The sequence below is a fragment of the Cotesia glomerata genome, linkage group LG6 (assembly GCF_020080835.1).
Source record: "Cotesia glomerata isolate CgM1 linkage group LG6, MPM_Cglom_v2.3, whole genome shotgun sequence".
Classification (NCBI taxonomy): Eukaryota; Metazoa; Arthropoda; class Insecta; order Hymenoptera; family Braconidae; genus Cotesia; species Cotesia glomerata.
In genome coordinates this window covers 22,338,179-22,358,323 of record NC_058163.1, presented here as the reverse complement: position 1 = coordinate 22,358,323, position 20,145 = coordinate 22,338,179, and the positions used below count along the sequence as shown (strand labels likewise).

At 29.8% G+C, this 20,145-nt stretch overlaps 3 protein-coding genes across 5 annotated transcripts; 2 read left to right on the top strand and 1 right to left on the bottom strand.

Annotated features, from left to right (window-relative positions):
• The first annotated feature begins 1,845 nt into the window (after positions 1 to 1,845).
• Positions 1,846 to 8,671, top strand: LOC123266602 (structural maintenance of chromosomes protein 3-like). Its single transcript, XM_044730905.1, has 5 exons — positions 1,846 to 1,989; positions 3,100 to 3,326; positions 3,535 to 3,610; positions 5,054 to 8,429; positions 8,502 to 8,671. The coding sequence occupies exons 2-5, from the start codon at positions 3,312 to 3,314 to the stop codon at positions 8,611 to 8,613; spliced, it is 3,579 nt and encodes a 1,192-aa protein (XP_044586840.1). The 5' UTR covers positions 1,846 to 1,989; positions 3,100 to 3,311; the 3' UTR covers positions 8,614 to 8,671.
• A 549-nt stretch (positions 8,672 to 9,220) lies between these two features.
• LOC123267755 (PSME3-interacting protein) lies at positions 9,221 to 12,126 on the top strand. Of its 3 annotated transcripts, none has more exons than XM_044732589.1 (5): positions 9,221 to 9,414; positions 9,682 to 9,780; positions 10,021 to 10,302; positions 10,378 to 10,552; positions 11,983 to 12,126. In XM_044732589.1, exons 1-5 carry the CDS (start codon positions 9,318 to 9,320, stop codon positions 12,008 to 12,010), a joined length of 681 nt encoding a protein of 226 aa, XP_044588524.1. In that variant the 5' UTR covers positions 9,221 to 9,317; the 3' UTR covers positions 12,011 to 12,126. The 3 variants fall into 3 exon arrangements, with proteins under 3 accessions (XP_044588524.1, XP_044588523.1, XP_044588522.1); XM_044732588.1 differs by having other exon boundaries at positions 9,222 to 9,414; positions 10,378 to 10,647; positions 11,981 to 12,126; XM_044732587.1 differs by lacking the exon at positions 11,983 to 12,126 and having other exon boundaries at positions 9,222 to 9,414; positions 10,378 to 10,723.
• On the bottom strand, positions 11,927 to 19,879 carry LOC123267753 (protein sly1 homolog). The gene is made up of 7 exons (XM_044732583.1): positions 19,663 to 19,879; positions 19,408 to 19,567; positions 15,253 to 16,105; positions 13,252 to 13,649; positions 13,026 to 13,164; positions 12,427 to 12,630; positions 11,927 to 12,368 (listed from the first exon to the last, which is right to left on the bottom strand). The coding sequence occupies exons 1-7, from the start codon at positions 19,688 to 19,690 to the stop codon at positions 12,258 to 12,260; spliced, it is 1,893 nt and encodes a 630-aa protein (XP_044588518.1). The 5' UTR covers positions 19,691 to 19,879; the 3' UTR covers positions 11,927 to 12,257.
• Between the last annotated feature and the right edge of the window lie 266 nt (positions 19,880 to 20,145).

Genomic DNA, 20,145 nt, shown 5'->3' with positions numbered 1-20,145 from the left:
TAGTTGTTAAAGGTGTGATATCATATCACGGTTTAGCTGAATCGCGACTGGCGCCGCCTCGCGAGCACTGACGATACCCCTTTGATAGCGCTAAATTTAACATTAGATCTATTTATATTTATAAGAAAATTTGGGTTGCAGTCAACTAGTCAGATTGACAACATTCCGAATTAATAAATTTCTAGAACTCAGAAAGTAAATATAAAATATAATTTAAAATAATTAATTTTACAAATTTTAAAATTTCGAAAAATATAAATTTGAATAATGAAAAAACTAAAATTATATTAATAGAATCTTTCAAAGTCACAAAGTCTCAATAAATTAAAAAACATAACAACGAAAATTTTTACGCCAAAATGAATGAACAGACGAACATTCATTTAGCCGAAAAATGTAAATATATAGTTATTTGGATGAGTAATTTTCGGCCGAATCATTATTCGTATGGATGAGTATTCGGATGAATATACGTCGGAACGAACTTTTTTCGAAATTAAATCAATTTTAACTCTTGAGGAATATAAGATTTATGTTTACCTATATTCGATAGCTCGGTATTTTATAATTTGCAAAATTGTTTTTCGGCTGGTATTATATTTAAGTTAATGTATTTTATAAACTTTGAATGTAGCGGAATTTTTAATTTTCTAAAGTTTTGATAATTCGGAATGCTGTCGATCTGACTGGTTGACCGCAACCCGAAAATTTTGGGAAAACCCCACAACCTAAGTCTAGAGTTTTAGCCATTAGTAAAAAAGGTTATTGTTAAAATGTATTTTTACTCTCTGAAAATTTATCACAATAGACTAGGAATAATAAGATAGTAAAGAGGATTAAGCCATAAATATATAAATTTACTACCTAATTGCTCTCGACCTAAGTAATTATAGAAATTAGAAAATATATTTTAATTTCTTAAGAAATATAAAATGTTGTATAAAAAAATGCGAGAAAATAGTCTGAGCCGACTAGTGACCCTCATTTATGACGAGTCTAGCTCAACCACTCCCCTGATAGCCAAGTTGGCCGCAACTTTCTGTCAATCTACTGCCGCAACTTGTCACCAACTTGGCGGCAACTCTTGGAAAGTAACTCGGTTGGTGTCAACTTGTTCACCAAGTTGTTACCAAGTTGTCGGCAAAAGTTGCTCTGAAACTTTTTCACACCAAGTTGACGATAATAAGTTTCTCAAGAAATTTGGCGACATATTACGGCAGTAGATTGGTCTCTTTTTTCTCAGAAACTTGTAGCCAACTTGGCGCCAACAGTTACAAATTCGGAAGTTGACCGCAAGTTGTCGCTAAGTTGGTGGCAACTATCTGACACCAACTTGGTTGGTTTGAAACTGTGTTTCAAAATCAGGGAAGTTGAGTATTTCAATATTCCCGGGCGAATCAAAGACCACGTCGGTAACTTTAAATTTAAATCAAGATTTCCATCGTTGTCCACCAGGAGAAGGACATAACAGGTTGTAGTTGTTAAAGGATACTACACTATATATTAATAATACTGACAATATTTGCAAGATTAATTCGTATTTAATAATATTTATTCACTTATTTATTACATAAATTAGTTAGCGTCTCATTTATAATTAGTCAGGTCACAATCGATAATATAATAATAATCTAGATAATAATAATAATAATAATAATAATGCACAATCACGCCACAGCTATGGCGTACAAAAAGGCGGGATTATTTGAGTTTGTGCGGGATTGTTTATTGGAGAGAGTGAGAGGGTTTCCCGCTCCGATGACTGGCGCTTTGGTAGGTTTGATTTGACTTCTGGCCGCTAGAGGCGCGACCGAGGCGACAGAACCGCCACATGGTGGTAATTAAATGCGCCGTCTGGTGGGTTAAGTTGTAGTTCACAATTTCACCACAGTGGCGCTTTAAGAAACTATAGCGCTACTATTTCAAAGTTTTTATTGTTGTTGTTATTATTGAATTGTTAATAGTGAGATTTTGACATTGTTAATCTCGGTGAGTGAAATTACACATTATTAATAATTAAAAAATTTTAATAATTGCATATAAATATTTTAATTAAATATTTTAATGAATGCTCACTTTTTTCATTGAACTTGCTAATTAATTACAATCACCTAATTGCAGACATTGAAAATTTTTATGAAACTGAAGTTAGCTGAAAGCTGTTAATTTTTTTTTTTTAATTTTGTAACAATTAAAAAAAAAATTCTAAAGATTTCAAGTAATAATTTTTTTTAATTTTTACCTGTGGAATTTTTTTATTAAAATTTTTTCATAGTAATTTATGAAAATAAAATTAGCGACAGCTGACAATTTAACAAAATTTTTTTTATTAATAAAATAAAAAAATTAAAAGAAAAAATTGCACATGTAAAAAATTTGAAAAACTATACGTGCAATTTTTTAAAAATATTTTTTTATTTCTATTCAATTAATAAAAAAAAAAATAAAAATTTTTCGCTGTCGGCTAATTTTAGTTTCATAGTAATTTAGTTGTTATATAAATCTAAAAAATTGAAACAAAAATTAAGTCAGCCGACGTTTTTAATTTTTTGATTTTTTTTTTCATTAATGAAATTAAAACAAAAAAATATTTTTGAAGAATTGCACTTACAGTTTTTTAAGTTTTTTACAAATGAAATTTTTTTATAATAATTTTTTCAATGAAAAAAAAATTCTAAAAATTTTTAGACGTCGGCTAACTTAATTTTCATAAAATTGACAGACATTAATTTCAGTATCATATGCAAACGCTATAATTGACTTTTTAATTACTGACTTATTATTACTGAATTTTTATAAAAATTAATTGAAGAGACATTTTACAATTTTTTTTATTAAATTAATTACGGCAAAAAAAAACTTCCATTTATAGAAATTTTAAAAAATTATCATCGCGCTGTTGCCAAATTTTTTTTAACTATAAGTGTAAAAAATAGCAAAGTCATTTCATTAAATAAATAAAACTGACTGATTATTAACCTTGTTGGATAATTAAATAATTATAAATAAAAATAAAAAATTTATTATTGAAATATTGAAAATAAGTATTACAGGAATTAAAAACAAAAAAAAAATTCATACATTATTTTGATTTATAAGTAACTGTCGAACTTCTTGGAATTTTTTAACCGACAAGATTTTCGCACTACAAGCCATTTTAACCGCCAATCGCACAATCTTCGCCATTTCTTCCATTCTTACGTTACGCGGATCGCTGTCTTCTCGTGTGCGATGTAAAAAATCAATTATTATATTCTAAAAGAAATTAAAGATAAAAAATTCAATCATTTTACAAAATTTACTAAATAAATATGTATATTGAAAAGGTAAAAATTCTTTACTTGTTATTTTTATAAAAAAAAAAAAAAATGTAAGGTTAGAAGTTTTTTTGAAGATTCTTAACTTAAAATTAATAACATAATATTATATTATTATAATATTTAATAATTAATAGTAACATTAAAAAAATAAATTTATCTTTTTTTAATATTGATTTATTTTAATGATAAAATTAATTTTATTTTTTTTTTTCAGATCATCATTGAGGGCTTCAGGTCTTACCAAGGGCCAATTACTATCGGTCCATTCCATCCAGGATACAATGTAATTGGTACGTATAAATTATCCATGAAAATTAAGTTAGCCGACATTTAAAAATTTTTACAATTCTTTTTAATGAAAATTAATTTAGTAGATATTATATAATTTTAAGAATTTTTTTAACAATTAAATTATGTCAAAGAAAATGAGAAAAAAAAATTAGGAAAACGGTTGACCCTAAAGGCCATCCCTGCAACTTCCCGCCAATTCCGTTAATACCTGGCCGCTTTTTTTGAGCTCTTCGAGCTCAAAAATAGAATCTGTGTATGTTCTTTTGAGCTCTCCGAGCTCAAAAAGATACCTTTTCTATGCTTTTGAGCTCTTTGAGCTTAAAAGTCTGATAGAAGTTTCATAGAACACTATTTTTTGAATTTTCAAACTGCAATAACGTTTAAATGAATGAACCGATTTTTACGTGGTTGGCGGCATTCTACGTAGTTTTTTAAGCCTCATAAAGAATTTCTAAGTTTTAATTGGTCAAACTAGAAATTTCGGAGTAACTTCGAAAAAACACTTTTTTCAGTTTTCTTTCGTTCACGATATCTCTCGAACGAATCAACCGATTTTGACCGGATTGGCGGAGATCGACGTGGTTTTTCAAGGTTGAGAGCTGATTAATTTTTGAAATCGATCGGTAAAGCTGTTTAAAAGTTATCCTAAAAAAATCACTTCTGAAAAAATTTTTTTTCCTATTTTTTTTTAGACTTCTCCAAATATCTCAAAATCTATCGGTCCGAATCGGTTCAAATTAACAGAAAATCTAAGTTTGGTGAAGCCCTTTCGAATGGCACCAACCGCGATGAAATCGGTTCAACCGTTCAAAAGTTATAAGTGGTTTACACACACACACACACACACACACACACACACACACACACACACACACACACACACACACACACACACACACACACACACACACACACACACAGACAGACAGACATAGTGACACCCTCGCGGGAATAGTCAGGAAAGCTTCCTAGGACCTCAAAACGTCGAGATCTGATGAAAACTCGATTTTCGAAAAACGGGGTAAAACCAATATCTTCCCGATTTTTGAAAATTTTCAATTTTCCTAGCGGGAAGTTAAAAATATTTTTTAGTTCTGATTTAATAAATAGGCAAAATTAAAAAATCAAAAATGTCGGCTAACTTTATTATGATAAATTATCCAGATTATCTGAACACGGTAAATACTTTAATATAAAATTTTTATTTAATTAGTAATTTAAATTCTTGTTAATTTTTTTTTATCATAAATAATTTTCTTAATTTCAAGTTTTTTTATTTACAATAAAATTCTTAAAAAAAAAAACTAATTTTCAATTTTAAGAAAAAATTTTTGATTTTTTTTTTTATAATAAAATTTTTTCTAAGAGAAAAAAAAAATTAAATACTTAAAATTGTAAATAAATTTAATAACAAATTACTTATTAATTATTACAAATTATAGTTGGCAGAAATGGATCCGGAAAAAGTAGTTTCTTTGAAGCGATTCAATTCGTCTTGTGCGAAGAATACCACAAATTATCACCGGAAGAGCGCAACAGTTTTCTCCACGAAGGCACATCTTCTCGAGTTCCTTCCTGTTTTGTAGAACTAATCTTCAACAACTCTGACAAACAATTCCTTGGAGAATCAACAGAAAAAATAATAATCCGTCGCACAATTGGTCCAAAGCAAGATCAATTTCTTTTAAACAAAAAGCGAATTTCAAAAGAAGAAATTCTTAGATTATTCCCGTCCGCTGGATTATCAGCTCGCAATCCCTATTACATCATCAAGCAGCGTGAGCTATTAGAAATAGTAACAGGCACAGATGAAATGAGATTGGACCAGCTCAAAGAAATAGCGGGTATCTCTTTATTCGAAACCCGGTATCAGGAAATGAAGACACTGCTGTACCCGATAGTGACTTACCTGTCGCGTGACGACTTATTTGACAATGTAAACAGATGCTTGCGGCAGAAAGAAGTAGAAGAGCAAGACATGAAGCAGTATGCTGAATTAAAGAAGCAGCGTCGCTTATTAGAGTTCTTGCTAAGTGAAATGGAGCTGAAAAAATTCACCAGCTTGCTCACTAAAGCACAGCGCCGATATTCTGCGCAGAGCGCTGAGTTGATTGACGTTAAACAGGATTTAAATTCAGTTGAAGAAGAAATTTCTAAGCTTGTTAGTAAAATTAACGTGACTAAAAAAGAAATTGATCTTGCTAAATTTAATTTTCGGGAATTAATTACTAAAAGGGAAAAACTTTTGATTAATGAAAAAAATTGGAAGGTTAATCTTGAGCGTTTGATAGAAAATATCAGCAAAGATGAAGAGGCTCAGGAAGAAATTAAAGAAGAGTTGGAAAAATTAATAGAGTCAATTGATAAATTTAACGATGATTTAATTCCTATTAAGAAAGAGTGTGAAGCTAAAGAAGCTGAAGATAAAATTATTACACATGACTTAACTGTTGCAGAGAAATTCCAGAAAGAATTGATCTTAAAAAAGCACCGTAAAAAATTGTTTGAAAATAAAGATGAACGCGATGCTTGGATTAAAGAACACATGCAATTATTAGATAAAAAAATTAAAGAGTCTGATCAGTACAGAGCTCAGTACAAAAAAGAACTTGAAGTGGAAAGAAATAAGAAGCGTGATTTTGAAAATAAAATTCAAGAGCTTGAAGATTATTTTAAATCACGGCTAACTTCTATTATTAATTCTGAGCGAACTTTGGATGATAGAAAAAATGAAAGAAGTCAGCTCCAAAAACAACGCAAAGATTTGTTTGAGAAGAAGAGTATTTATGAGAGTGAATTAAATGATTTGAATCATGAGTTGAAAAAAGCTGACCAGGCTATTGGAGTTAATAAAGATATTATTATTGGGCTTTATAGTGTTGCTAAAGTTCTTGAGACTTTTAGGCAGCGTGATAGAGAAGAAGTAGAAGAAAATTATCATGGGATGGTAGTTGATAATTTTAGCGCAATAGAAGATCTTAACACTGCGATTGAAATGACTGCTGGGACTCGTCTGTTTTATAATATTGTTGAGTCTGATGAATTTGGAATGAAAATCTTGGAAGAAATGAACGAAAAAAAATTGCCTGGAGTTGTTAATTTTTTGGCAATTAATAGATTGAATTTTAAAGAGCAAAATTATCCGGATGATGATGATGAAGCAAGGCCTTTAATATATTCTCTGCGGTATGAGGACAAGTTTGATGCTGTTATTGCTAGTATTTTTGGAAGGACGCTTGTATGTAAAAATTTGGAGTGTGCTAGCAATGCAGTTGATAGATATAAGTTGAATTGTATTACTTTGAATGGCGCTAAAATTTCTAAGTCGGGGGATGTAGCTGGTGGACATAAAAAAAATTATAAATCAATGATTGTTGCTTACAGAACTCGGGCTAAAATATTGGAGAAAATTCGGAGGGCTGAGGGAAAGTTGAAGAGGCTTGATGATGAATTTAAAAGAGTTGAAGACGAGTCTAATAAAAATTTAACGGAGATAAATAAGTTGGAGGTGAAGTTGATAAAATCTAATGATATTCAAAAGAATGTTAGGGAAGAAATTGAAAGGCTGAAGGAGCAGCAGAGGGATGTTGAGAGCAAGTGCGAGGAGACGGAAAGAATTTTGAATGATTTTGTGACTGACTTGGAGATTGTTCGGGGGAATAAAGAGCATTTGGAGAGCGAATTGGAGCAAGATTTACTTAGTCAGTTGACTGATGAGGATCAGAGGCAATTTGAGGAGGTTAATGATTTAATTGTACAGTTGAGCTGTAAGAAGAAAAAATTAGTTGATGACTTGATTGATTTGAGCAATGAAAAATATCGCTTGGAAAAATTTGTGAAGAAAGGATTGTTGAAGAAAAAAAAATTAGAGGAGAGACTTCAGGAGCTGGAGGTTGGGGTAGAAAAATTTAATTTGGAGTTGCGAAGGACTAAAGAAGAAATAAGTGAGATTAAAAATAAAATTAATGAGATTAATGAGAGGATTGACGAAGATAAAATTACAGATTTGGTGAAAATTAAAATAAATCTTGAAGAAGAATTGAAAAAGAAAGTGGGAAGAAAAGAAGAAATTTTGGAAAATTTCAGGGCTCTAAATTATTCTGTTGAAGAGCTAGAAGCGAAAATTAAGAATTATGAGAAAGAAATTTCTGTACAGAAGGAAAAATTAAATACTCTGGATCCTATGACGCGGCATCACAATGTTCAGCTTTCTTTTAGAGAATTAAATGAGAGATTAAGAGAAGTTAATGCGAGCTTGAAGTCTCTAGAGAATATTAACATAGATGTGCTTCGGCAGTTTGAAATGGTCACGGAGTTAAGTGAAGAATTCAAAGCGACTCATGAAAAATTAATACAGTACGTCGAGGAAGCAAGGAAGCTTCTCCAGCTTGTCAGGGAAAGCAAGACTGAAATTACTTGTACTACTTTTCGAGAGATAAACAAGCACTTCAATAGGACTTTTAAAAAACTGGTTCCTGGTGGATCTGCTAAGTTGATTTTGAAAATAGATGGAGAAGTAGATAAGTATTTTGAAGATATTACGGTGGAAATTATAGAGGCTGGTGATTTAATTGGAGTGGACATGGAGGTCTCTTTCAATGAATCCGCTGAAGAGCATCAGGTTTTAGAACAGTTCTCCAGCGGGCAGAAGTCACTTGTTGCTTTAGCTTTCATTTTGGCTGCGCAGAAGTGCCATTTTACCCCGTTTTATGTGCTTGATGAAAGCGACTACGCGCTTGATCCAGAGCATAGAAAAAGCTTTGCGAAGTTAATCGCTAGTCTTAGTGATAAGATACAATTTATTTCTACGACTTTCAGGTATTTATTTTTTTTCTTATTTATTTATTTATTTTTAAATTTAGAGATTCATTTTTTTGACTTTATTTTCAGACCGGAGCAGCTCGAGTATGCGAATGAGTTTTTTGGAGTTCAAATACGAAATAAGGTTTCGTACTTGCAGAAAATTTCCAAGAAGGAAGCTGCAGCCTTCGTTGAAAATTGAAAATTCAAAGTATTTTTATTTTTTATTTTATTTTGGCAAAGTTTTATTTATTTAAAACCGGTACTTTTTTTATTTTATTTGTGATAATGCTGCTTATGAAGTAGCTTTTTTTTTAATATTCGTTTTAACATGTATTTTTTTAAAAAGTACTTTTTTTTTGTATTGATTTTCTTTAAGAAAGAAATTATTGTATTATAGTCTGTTTTTTTTTTTTTTTTTTTAATACATTATAATATTATTTATCGTAAAATTTTATAAATAATAAGCGATTTTATGAAGTAGCTTTTTTTTATTATTTATTTTATATTTTTTTTTTTAATTGTTTTTTTTTGTTAAAAAAAAATTATTGTATTTTTTTAATGTATATTTTAGTATTATTAATTACAAAACTTGATAGATAATAAAACAACTTTATTATAAAAATTATAAGTCATATGTATTTATTTATCTTACTCTTATAAAAAAAATTTTTTTTAAATTAATGATTCAAAATTTTGCCGGGGCATAATCAGCTGTTTACATCACTGGCCGCCAGACAGCAGCACTATCGTGAGTGACACACTATACCTAACTGCTGTTGATTAGAAAACTATAGTTATCATGTAAATAAATTAACCAGTAAATATAATAACTTAATTAGAAAAAAAAATATTTACTATTTGATATACTTTTTTTAAATAATAAATCATTATTTAGTTAAAAAAATGAGCTCGGGATTTGTGTCCGAAGCTGAACTTGCTGAGCAACGGAAAGCTAGACAAGAAGAATGGGAGCGTGTGAGAACTGCTGAAGATCCAATTGGTAATTCCGGGAGATTGTTATTACTTTATTATAATTATTTTTTTTTATTGTTGCAATTTTCTTTTATGTAAAAATTGAAGAAACAATTTTTTTTTAATTAAAAATTTTGTGAATTTTTGACGTTTAGTATTTTGACAATTATTTGTAGAATTTTTTGAATAATTTACAATTTAATTAAATAAATTAGTAATAATTATATAAACTAACAATGTAATTATTAAGTCAGTGCTTTATTACCTAATTAATTTGATTATTAATTATCTATAGAACGTCCGGAAGAAAAATATGATCCCAGGCCGCTGTATGAAAAGTTACAGGAGCAAAAAAACAAACGAGATCTTGAATATGAAGAAGCTCACAAACTTAGTAAGTTATTTATTGAAAATAATAATATTAGACATTTGAAAATTTTTGTAATTTAATTTTTATTGAAAAAATTATTAAAAAAATTTTTTTTTTTATTTGAAAAAAATTTTTTTTATTTCTAATTAAATTATTATAAGTTTTTTTCTGCTAATTTTTGTATCAATTATTTGTAAATAAATAATCAAGAATAACTATAACTATCAGCTGTCAATTGATTAATTACTAAATAATTTATTACAGAAAATATGATAAAAGGTCTAGATGACGATGAAGTTGAATTTCTAGACCTGGTCGACAGAAAAAAACTAGAAGAAGAAAGAAAGAAGAAAGAAGAAGAAGCTCAAGAGCTGCGTGACTTTAAAAAAGCCGTTGCTTCTCTGCAAGATAAAATTCAGGAAGAGAGACTCAAGTCCGAGTTAAAGCCTCTGTCTACTGGAAGCAAAACAGCTGGTAAACATTCCCAGGTCAAAGTATTAGCAGGTGTTGTTGTTAACAGACCTGACAAGTCAGGATCCAGCCAAGGTAAAATTAATTTAGGTTTTACTACTTTTTTTTTTTTTGTTGAGTTTCTTTTAATTGGATATTTATGATGATTAGGTACCAAGAGAAAATTGTCCGAGACTGATACCAATGACGACTCGCCAAAAAAAGAAATAAAAACAGCGCAGCCAACAAGTCAGTCAGTAGGAATGAAATGTATTGGAATTCTTCCAGGAATCGGGTCTTATAATGATTCAAGCGATACTGATTGTTCGTCGGATTCAGAAGCAGAGTATGCTAATCCTGTCAAGTATGATTTGTTAGGGAGGAAAATAGAAATAAAGTCTGAGGATAAAAGCTAGGGATTAGAAATAGGGATTATTAAAAATAAGTATTTAAAATTGAATGAGTAAAAAAAAAATAATTCAATTTGTATTGATGTCGATTTTGATGATAATTAAATTAAGATTGAAGTAAATAATGATAATGATTTATTATTATTTTTTTTTTAAATACTAAATCAATAATAATAATAATAATAATAATACTTTTCCGAAATAGCAAATTATTATCTATATTATTAAGAGAATAAGCAAAATTTTGTGGTCAGTGTATTCATATGATAATAAAATAGATTTTTATAGTTAAATTTAGTATCGTTGGAAAAGTTTTGACTTAGAGTTGTGCCTTTTTATGGTTTCATATCATTCTCATCAACAGTCAATTTATTATGATAAGTACTTAGGCTGCATTCGAAAATGCTCTATCTCTAGATACATAATTAAGAAATTACTTTGTGTCTTGTGAACTATTGACATTTTTAAAGATATAAGCTCACTCCGACATTACACTCATCGAGACCTTTCATTTGAGTACCCACATCAATTTTTCATATATTTATATATATTGTATATATGTATATATGAAAAATATATCAAAATACATGTGGGTATTCAAATGAAAGCTCTTGATGAGTGTAACATCAAGATGAGCTTAGATCTTTAAAAATATCAATAATTAAGAAACGACCTTGTATCTTGTGAACTATTGATATTTTTAAAGATATAAGCTCATCCCTATCTTACACTCATCGAGGCCTTTCATTTGAGTACCCACATCAATTTTTCATATATTTATATATATTGTATATATGTATAAATGAAAAATATATCAAAATGCATGTGGGTACTCAAATGAAAGCTCTTGATGAGTGTAACATCGGGATGAGCTTATATCTTTAAAATATATATGTATATATGAAAAATATATAAAAATGCATGTGGGTACTCAAATGAAAGCTCTTGATGAGTGTAACATCGGGATGAGCTTATATCTTTAAAAACGTCAATATTTAAGAAAGTACAGTGCAATTTAACAAAAGTCATTATTTAATAAAGCAAAATTTTATTTATTCATAGTTCACAAGCCACGACAGTCACGTAGTGACTGCAATGTTGCTAGTTATTATTATTATTATTATTATTATTACTTTTTTTATTTCTTTTAATGCAAGCTCAATAATAATAATAATGATTGTTCAAAATCGCAAATCATTATTATTATAATAACTATGATAACTGATAAAATATAGTTATAAAAATGTTCTTTATTAAAATAAGTAATGTAAATCAAATGATTACAATTATTAACTTTAAATAATTGTAAGTTACTTTGAATATAACAATTTATTAATAAATGTTTTAATTTTTTTTTTATTTACAGCACAAATAGTAACCATGCGCAGCAATAAGACTGCCACGTGTCGAGGCTCTGCTGATGTTTTTATATTTCAAAAACCGCATTGTACAAATAATTGTAATTGTTTACTTGTTTTCTCAATTGCTATTGTAAAATAACACGAGTTTTCAAAATCATTCTGTGTTACTTTACAATGATTTTATTTAATGTACATACACTGAGCCCTGCTTAGCTAAATAACCCCCACTTTTTTTTTTTATAAATAATTATACTTATCGTTATATAAATTAGTTTTTTAGTCAGTGTACTTCTTGCCCGAGTAATGACAATTGTTTGATAAATTGTCGGGCGTTTATTAACGTCGTTGAACCGTAGATAACTCTTTTGTTGGCACCGCTACTTGTTTTTTGCTGTGGAAAGAAAAATTGTGAGATTCCTTTTTTTATTTAATTAATAATTAATAATTACCTTTACATAGTCGTTCAAGTTTTGATACTCAATGTAATTACCACCACCAACGATAAATACAATAACGTCTTGGAATGTAGTACGATTTTTAGGTACATGTTCAATTTGTTTCAATTGCTTTGGATCAAGATAATAATAATCTTCAGTACTTGAACTTTGTTTCATTTCTATTAATTCGTCAACTATTTTAGTCACAGGTAAATTCTGAAATAAATATTGTGAATAATTGTTAGAATTAAATATTATCAATAATTTTTATAATTCAATTTTATCAATAATTGTTAATATTAAATTTTATCAATAATTTTTTACATTAAATATTATTAACAATTTTTATAATTACAAATTATTCATAATTTTTGATAATAAAAAATTATCAATTATTTTTTTTAATAAAATACTGTTAATAATTAATTAATACTAAAATTATCAGACATTTAAAAACATTAAAAAAAAAATTTTTTTTTTTTATTTACAAGTCAAAATTTTTCTAAACTATGAATGCTATAATTTTTAAAGTACTAATTAATTTTCATATAAAATAAAATTATTCAATATCTTCTAATTTCAGTTTCATATAATTAATTAAAAATACTTACATGTCTTTTAACCACAAGATTTTTGACCCCTTCCATCACAAACGACGAACCCTGATTCATAAGTTTAGAAAACATACTAACAGTTTTAGTACCACCACCTTCATAACTATTCTGAATACCCGATAATTTTGTATATCCCCTAAAAAAACAATTACATTAATTACACCACAAATAATAAATAAGCAAAATAATATATTAAAAATTAAAAATTAAAAAATAAAAATACCTCCATCTCTTTATGTACATAAGTGGATTGAGATCGCATCCAGCATTGGCTAGCGCAGCTTCATGCTTGTTGAACTCAACCTCTGACATGTTTGTACAGAGGTAATAAATAATAAACAACCGAATTTTATCCTCAGGTGTTCCAGCTTCTGGGTCATTAATAATATCGAGAATGCTGCGGTCTAAAGTTTGCTTGCTCATTATTTTTTCTTCTATTTCAAAGAACGTGTCAAGTCGACGTGACTTTATGGAATTTAGAATTCCCGTGGCGATCGTCGTGTGCATGTCAATCAGCCGCTTCATGTCCAATAGTTGCGGTAAAGAGTTTACTGCATTTGTCAGCCGGGCTGTGTTGTTGGCAACCATATTACCGGGTATGTCCATGTCACCGTCAATACCCTGTTTATATATTTACATTTATTATTAATAAATATGATACGGACATTAGCTAATATCTAAGAATTCTTAAATTTTTTAATATTTAAAATTAAAAAATATAAAAAAAATTCGCACTTATAATTTTTTAAAACTTTTACATGTAGAATTTTTTGCAAAATTTTTTTCATTATAATTTAATTGTTATAAAAATTATGAAATGTCTATTAAATAATAATGCTGAAATTAGCAAAAATCTGACAATTCTTGGAATTTTTTTAATCCATCAATTATTATAAGAAAAATATTTTTTTTAATTTCACTGAACAAAATTTTTTTTAATTTCTATATCTGGAAATTTTGTTAAATTTTTTTTTATTATAAAAATTTTTAAAATTATTAGATGTCTACTAACTTCAGTATCACACAATAAAATTGATAGAAATTTTTTATAATTTTACAGTAATAAAATTATTAAAAAAATTCCACATGTAAAACATTTAAAATAATTATCAATGGAAATTTTTAAAATCATTTTTTTTTGTAATTAAAGTAGTTCGGTCATATATGGAAAATTTTAAGAAGTTTTCGAAATTTGAAATATGGGTAATAGAATACGCATATACGCATAACATGTGCTGTTGAAATTTTAAATCAATTGGTCATACCAGAAATGAGATAATTGTAACTAAAAATGACATTTTAGTACAGACAGTATGGTTGGAGATTGAGAAAATCAAAAATATTAATGATTATTGCATTAAAAGAATTTTAAGATCGTTTAAAAAAACTGATACTTGTTAGAATAATATACTTAAAATAATCCAAAGAAATTTTGAAAATTTTAACCATGTGGTTTTTTATAAATTGTAAATAAACTGGCTAATTAAACAAAAATAACCATTAGTAAAAGCGAATAAGAGATAACTCGTGAGAAAGACTGCACTAGCGAGTGAAAAGGAAAGAAATAGCACAAACTATGTCCCGAGTGAACTAAGGTAAAAGACCCAGTTATTGACACTTGCAATTTTATTTTAATTAAAAAAAAAAACAAAACAACTAAGGTAAAAGATCCAGTTATTGACACTGGCCTAGTTGATTGACACTTGCAATTTTATTATAATTAAACAAATAAAATGTTCTCAAAAAACCAATAACCTTAAAATTTATAATTAAAAAATTATATTTACAGTGAAAGTTGTTAAAAATTACCCAGGTTGTCTTTCTTGCTTTTATTAGCGTTTTATGAGAAATTGAAATAGAACTACGGTAACTTTTAAAAACTTTCACTCTATTAATTTATTAAAGTCGATTTGTTTTATTTAATTAAAATAAAATTGCAAGTGTCAATAACTAGGCCAGTGTCAATAACTGGGTTTTTTACCTTACAATAAATTTATAAACATAATTTTTGAATTATAAATTTTAAGATAATTGATTTTTTGAGGACATTTTATTTTTATAATTAGAATATAATTGCAAATGTCAAACAACTAGGCCAATGTCAATAACTGGGTCTTTTACCTTACTTTAATTTATATTAAAATAAAAAAAATTGGCAGCTGTCTAACTTCAATAGCATATCCAAAAAAATTAATTTTTTTCTATCTTAAAATTGAATACAAACCATCGAGCTTTTAAGTTTTTTAACTTCTTCCTCGCAGACGCGGTACTGCTCCAATTCTTCCTGAATAGCCTCAGCGACCCGAGGGAAGGGACTGCCTTTATGCTGAGACCAAAAGCGGTCGGTATTATTAAGCTCGCAAGGTCGAGTTTTGGACCTGGCGCCTCCAGCTGGAGACCGCCCAACATTTTCTTCAACCACCAGCCGATTGAGCGCCAGCTCGAGAACGTCGTGAGCCAGCGCCTGGTAGGTCCAAGTGTGATGCAGCGGCGTCGCCATGTCAACACTACGGTCCAAGACTATCAAGAGCGGTCGTTGAAATGAAAAGTGTCCAGTACCCGCGACTTCACCTTGGAACAAACTGTTCCTCGTGTCCCAGACATTCTCCCTGAGCTTTTTGTCCAGCTTCTTGGCAACCATCTCTGCGGCGTTACCACGTGGGCACCGGATTATTGGAACAGTTCCTAGAGTTACGAAGACTGAGAACAGGCTGTCGACTATAATGTCCATGATTGATTCCATCTCGGTGTCCTTAATCTCTCCGCGGTTTATCGCGTGGTAGGATATCATGTCGCTGTTTTGATGCCTCAGTACGAACATATCATCTTCCAAGGTAATAAAGTTGAGATACTGATCGAAGACTTTGTGGATGTTGGCAACTGCACCGGCTAAAAGTGCTGCTGATGCCAGGTCTTCCATTTTTTGTCGAGATATTGGGGATATAAAATTCAAGTGATAAATGTCGTAAAGACCATTTTGGAAGTCTTGATCAATACGACCTATGTTTTCTTCCGTTGGAGCGCAGAAATATATTGCTGGGACTTCGGGTATTACATCTCTGTCTGAATGTAATTGCCTGGAAAATTTAAATAATTAATTTAGTTACTAGCACTATGTGACTGCCGTGACTTGTGAACTATAAATAAATAAAATTTTTCTTTATTAAATAATGACTTTTATTAAATTTCACTGTACTTTCTTAAATATTGACGTTTTTAAAGATATAAGCTCATCCCGATGTTACACTCATCAAGAGCTTTCATTTGAGTACCCACATGCATTTTGATATATTTTTCATATATACATATATATAATATGTATAAATATATGAAAAATTGATGTGGGTACTCAAATGAAAGGTCTTGATGAGTGTAATGTCGGGGTGAGCTTATATATTTAAAAATGTCAATGGTTGACAAGATAGCAATGTCAGTTTTTAATTATTGACATTTTTAAAGATATAAGCTCATCCCGATGTTACACTCATCAATAGCTTTCATTTGAGTACCCACATGCATTTTGATATATTTTTTATTTACGTATATACAATACTAGCCGTTTCCCGCCCGCTTCGCTGGGCGAATTGAAAAAGGAAATAAATTAAATTTTATATTTCATTTTTATTTTTTTTTTTTTTTTTCATATTTTTAACTTCCCGTTAAGAAAATCGAAGATTTTCAAAAATCGGGAAGTTATTGTTTTCACCCCGTTTTACGAAAATCAAGTTTTTATCGAATCTCGACGTTTCGAGTTCCTAGGAAGCTTCCCTGACTATTCCCGCGATGGTGTCTGTATGTGTGTGTGTGTGTGTGTGTGTGTGTGTGTGTGTGTGTGTGTGTGTGTGTGTGTGTGTGTGTGTGTGTGTGTGTGTGTGTGTGTTTTCCCCTTGGGGGGGAATCCTTTTTACGGATTCCAGACATAGCTGTTTGGCCTGGATATGTGGCGACTCGACGCAGCGTCATACTAAAACTCGACGCTAACGCCCCTACCCACTAAACCCTAAACCCCTTTTCCTTCTTTCTTCTAATCCCTCATGGAAACCGCCGTCAGGCATTACTTCGTGAATGGAGGATCTAGCTACTGCTCTTCCTTCCGGTGGCTAAGGTGTTAATTTCCTTTCTTCTATCTTCTGCTATTTGCTCTTCTTCTTTCGGTGGAACGCAAGTGTTTGAGGACTTCTGTTGCAAACGTGTTGGTAGTGTTCCAGGCAGCTTCTGATGACAACATTGCTTCCACTAGTGAATCTGGTTGCATTTTCTGGTTCAGGATCCTCTCCAACTCTTCACGCTATGGATCGAAACGAGGACATACAAAGAAGACGTGCTCTGCACCTTCAGCAACTCCTGGGCAGGACGGGCACTCCGAAGAGTCATCGTGCTTAAAGCGGTGTAGGTACTCTCGAAAACACCCGTGTCCCGACAACATCTGCGTAAGATAGTAATTGACTTCGTCGTGATTCCGGTTAATCCAAATGTCGATCCGAGGTATGAGACAGTGCGTCCACCTACCCTTCTCTGCAGCATCCCATTGTAGTTGCCATCGGCCTATGCTCTTCTGCCGTTCTTCGATTCTAAGTTCTTCAGGGCTCAGTGCAGTTGACCTTTTTCGTTGGTAAAGGGCCCGTCTTTCCTCTGCTAGAACTCTAAGAGGTAGGGTTCCAGCAATGACGCACACTGCTTCTTCTGATATAGTGCGGAAGGCACTAGCTACTCGTAGGGCACTCAGTCGATAGACTGGTCCAGCTTTTCTCCATGATTCTTGGGTTTCCCTTTGGGGGATGAATTTCTTAAAATCCATTCTTAGCTGACCTCTAAATAGCAAAAATAATATTCCTACCAAGTTTCAGGTTTCTAAGTCCTATGGTTCCCGATATTTCGTGATGAGTGACTATATAGATGGGAATCCTTCGATTATCATTGAAATTTTTAACTTTTTAGCGGACTTTTTAAAATTTTTTTTACATACAAATCTTTCTCCTGACAATTCTAAAGATAACAAAAAAAAAATATCCCAATCGGTCCAGCCGTTCTCAACTAAATTAAAAAAAAATTAATTGAAAAAAAAAAAAAATTAATAAAATTTCTAATCTAAAAATAAAAATATTCATTTAATGCCGTAAGATGGACGGCGGAGTTTATAAGAAAATTTGTTTTTCATTAGTTATTCCATTGGGTATAAGTGGAAGTGGGTGGGTGGGAGTGAGCGGGTGGGTGCATGGGAGTGTGTGAGTAGATTCTTAGCTGAATGTAAAAGAACATAATCCGTTTAATATACTCCGTTGAAATCCATGAAAGCAAAAGAATCAAGAGAAAATGCTTGTCTTCTGTTTTTATTAGCGGGATAAATGTTCATAAAAGTAAAACAACAATAAAAAAATGAAGGAACGTTGGAATTCGAAAAATAAATAGCCATAAACCATATAGGAAACATTTCGCATCGAATGGTGGTAGTTTCATGTCGATACGATCAGTGGTTTAGGCGTGATTGAGCCTCAAATGAAGACCATTTTCATTATATATATATATATATATATATATATATATAGAAATATAAATATATGAATATTTGATGTGGGTACTCAAATGAAAGGTCTTGATGAGTGTAATGTTGGGGCGAGCTTATATGTTTAAAAATGTCAATAGTTCACAAGATACAAGGTAATTTCTTAGTTGTTGATATTTTCAAAGATATAAGCTCATCCCGATGTTACACTCATCGAGAGCTTTCATTTGAATACCCACATGCATTTTGGTATATTTTTCATATATAAATATATAAAAAAATGATGTGGGTACTTAAATGAAAGGTTTTGATGAGTGTAATGTCGAGATGATCTTATATCTTTAAAAATGTCAATATTTCACAAGATAAAGTCATTTCTTAATTATGTGTCTAGAGATAGATCATTTTCAAATGCAGCCTAAATACTTCTCACAATAAATTGACTATTGATGAGAATTATATGAAACCTTGAAAAGGCAAAAATGCAAATCAAGACCTTGCTAAATTTCAATTAAAAAAAACGATTTTGTCATGTGACTATTTTGGACACAAAATTTTTCTCATTCTCTTAATAATATAGATTAAAATTTTTATAATAATTAAATTATTATAAAAAAATTTTTTATTAAAAAATTTTACGTCTAGAGATTTCAAAAAATTACAAGTGCAAATTTTTTATAAATGTTTTTTTTTTAATGAATTTATAAAAAACTAAAAAAATTTTCAAATGTCAGCTGATTTCAGTATCATATAATTCTCTATTTTTACAGATATAAAAAAAATTTTTTTCTCAAGTTTCTTGATAAAAAATTTTTTAAGCTTTTATTTGATAAAATTGATGAGTGAGTGATTAAATAAAATAAATGAATTACTTACATGTGCAATGTTATACCTAAGTCACGTAATTCTTTGACAGAAATCAGCGGTGAAATAATATCTTGACCTACACGGTCATAAATTAATATTTTCCAGGTTGGAACAGCTGTCGTGGCTTTTGTCTCCTGCTGGTTTAAATTTAACATTTGCTTCAGAGCCTCTAAAAAATAAATTAATTGATAATTAACTCAATATAAACATAACCAAGTTTCATAAATAAATAATTAGCTGTAAAAAAATATTTTTAAAACTCACGGATTTGTTTTTCTCGAAGCGTCATCATTTTTGCAGAGAAATAAAAAATTAATCTACCAAATTTTTATAATTGTTTTTGATAATAGGTAAAATATAAATTATAATTGTGGTGACGTTGATCAAATATGTTTTCTGTCACTCACTTGTTGTGTATTCGACGTCCAATAGGTTGACTGCTGCGCTCTCTATATATAAATTACATAAAAATTACAATAACAATAACAATTATAAATTAATAAGCACTACTCTATTTTTTCTACAGTTATTAAAATAAATTTAATAATAATACTTACGTATTATTAATAAATAATTGTTATTATAATATTGTTAATTATATATAAATTGACAAAAAAAATATGATTATTATTTATCAGTAAAATAATTGCGCTTAATTTTTTAATAACTCTGCGCATTCGCAGTGGAAAACTCGGTGCAGTAGTTGGGAGAAAACCATATCCGAACAAAAACAGTTTCACTGTAAAA

Bases quoted from the DNA above. Each gene is read 5' to 3' on its own strand.
- LOC123266602 (XM_044730905.1), top strand. The intron at 3,611-5,053 runs GTACGTATAAAT...TACAAATTATAG, and splicing joins TCCAGGATACAATGTAATTG to TTGGCAGAAATGGATCCGGA. The intron at 8,430-8,501 runs GTATTTATTTTT...CTTTATTTTCAG, and splicing joins TTTATTTCTACGACTTTCAG to ACCGGAGCAGCTCGAGTATG.
- LOC123267753 (XM_044732583.1), bottom strand. From the start codon at position 19,690: ATGATGACGCTTCGAGAAAAACAAATCC. The intron at 19,568-19,662 runs GTGAGTTTTAAA...TTTATTTTTTAG, and splicing joins GCTTCGAGAAAAACAAATCC to AGGCTCTGAAGCAAATGTTA. The intron at 13,165-13,251 runs GTATTTTTATTT...TTGTTTTTTTAG, and splicing joins ATGTACATAAAGAGATGGAG to GGGATATACAAAATTATCGG.
- LOC123267755 (XM_044732588.1), top strand. From the start codon at position 9,318: ATGAGCTCGGGATTTGTGTCCGAAGCTGAACTTGCTGAGCAACGGAAA. The intron at 9,781-10,020 runs GTAAGTTATTTA...AATTTATTACAG, and splicing joins TGAAGAAGCTCACAAACTTA to AAAATATGATAAAAGGTCTA. The intron at 10,303-10,377 runs GTAAAATTAATT...TATGATGATTAG, and splicing joins CAAGTCAGGATCCAGCCAAG to GTACCAAGAGAAAATTGTCC.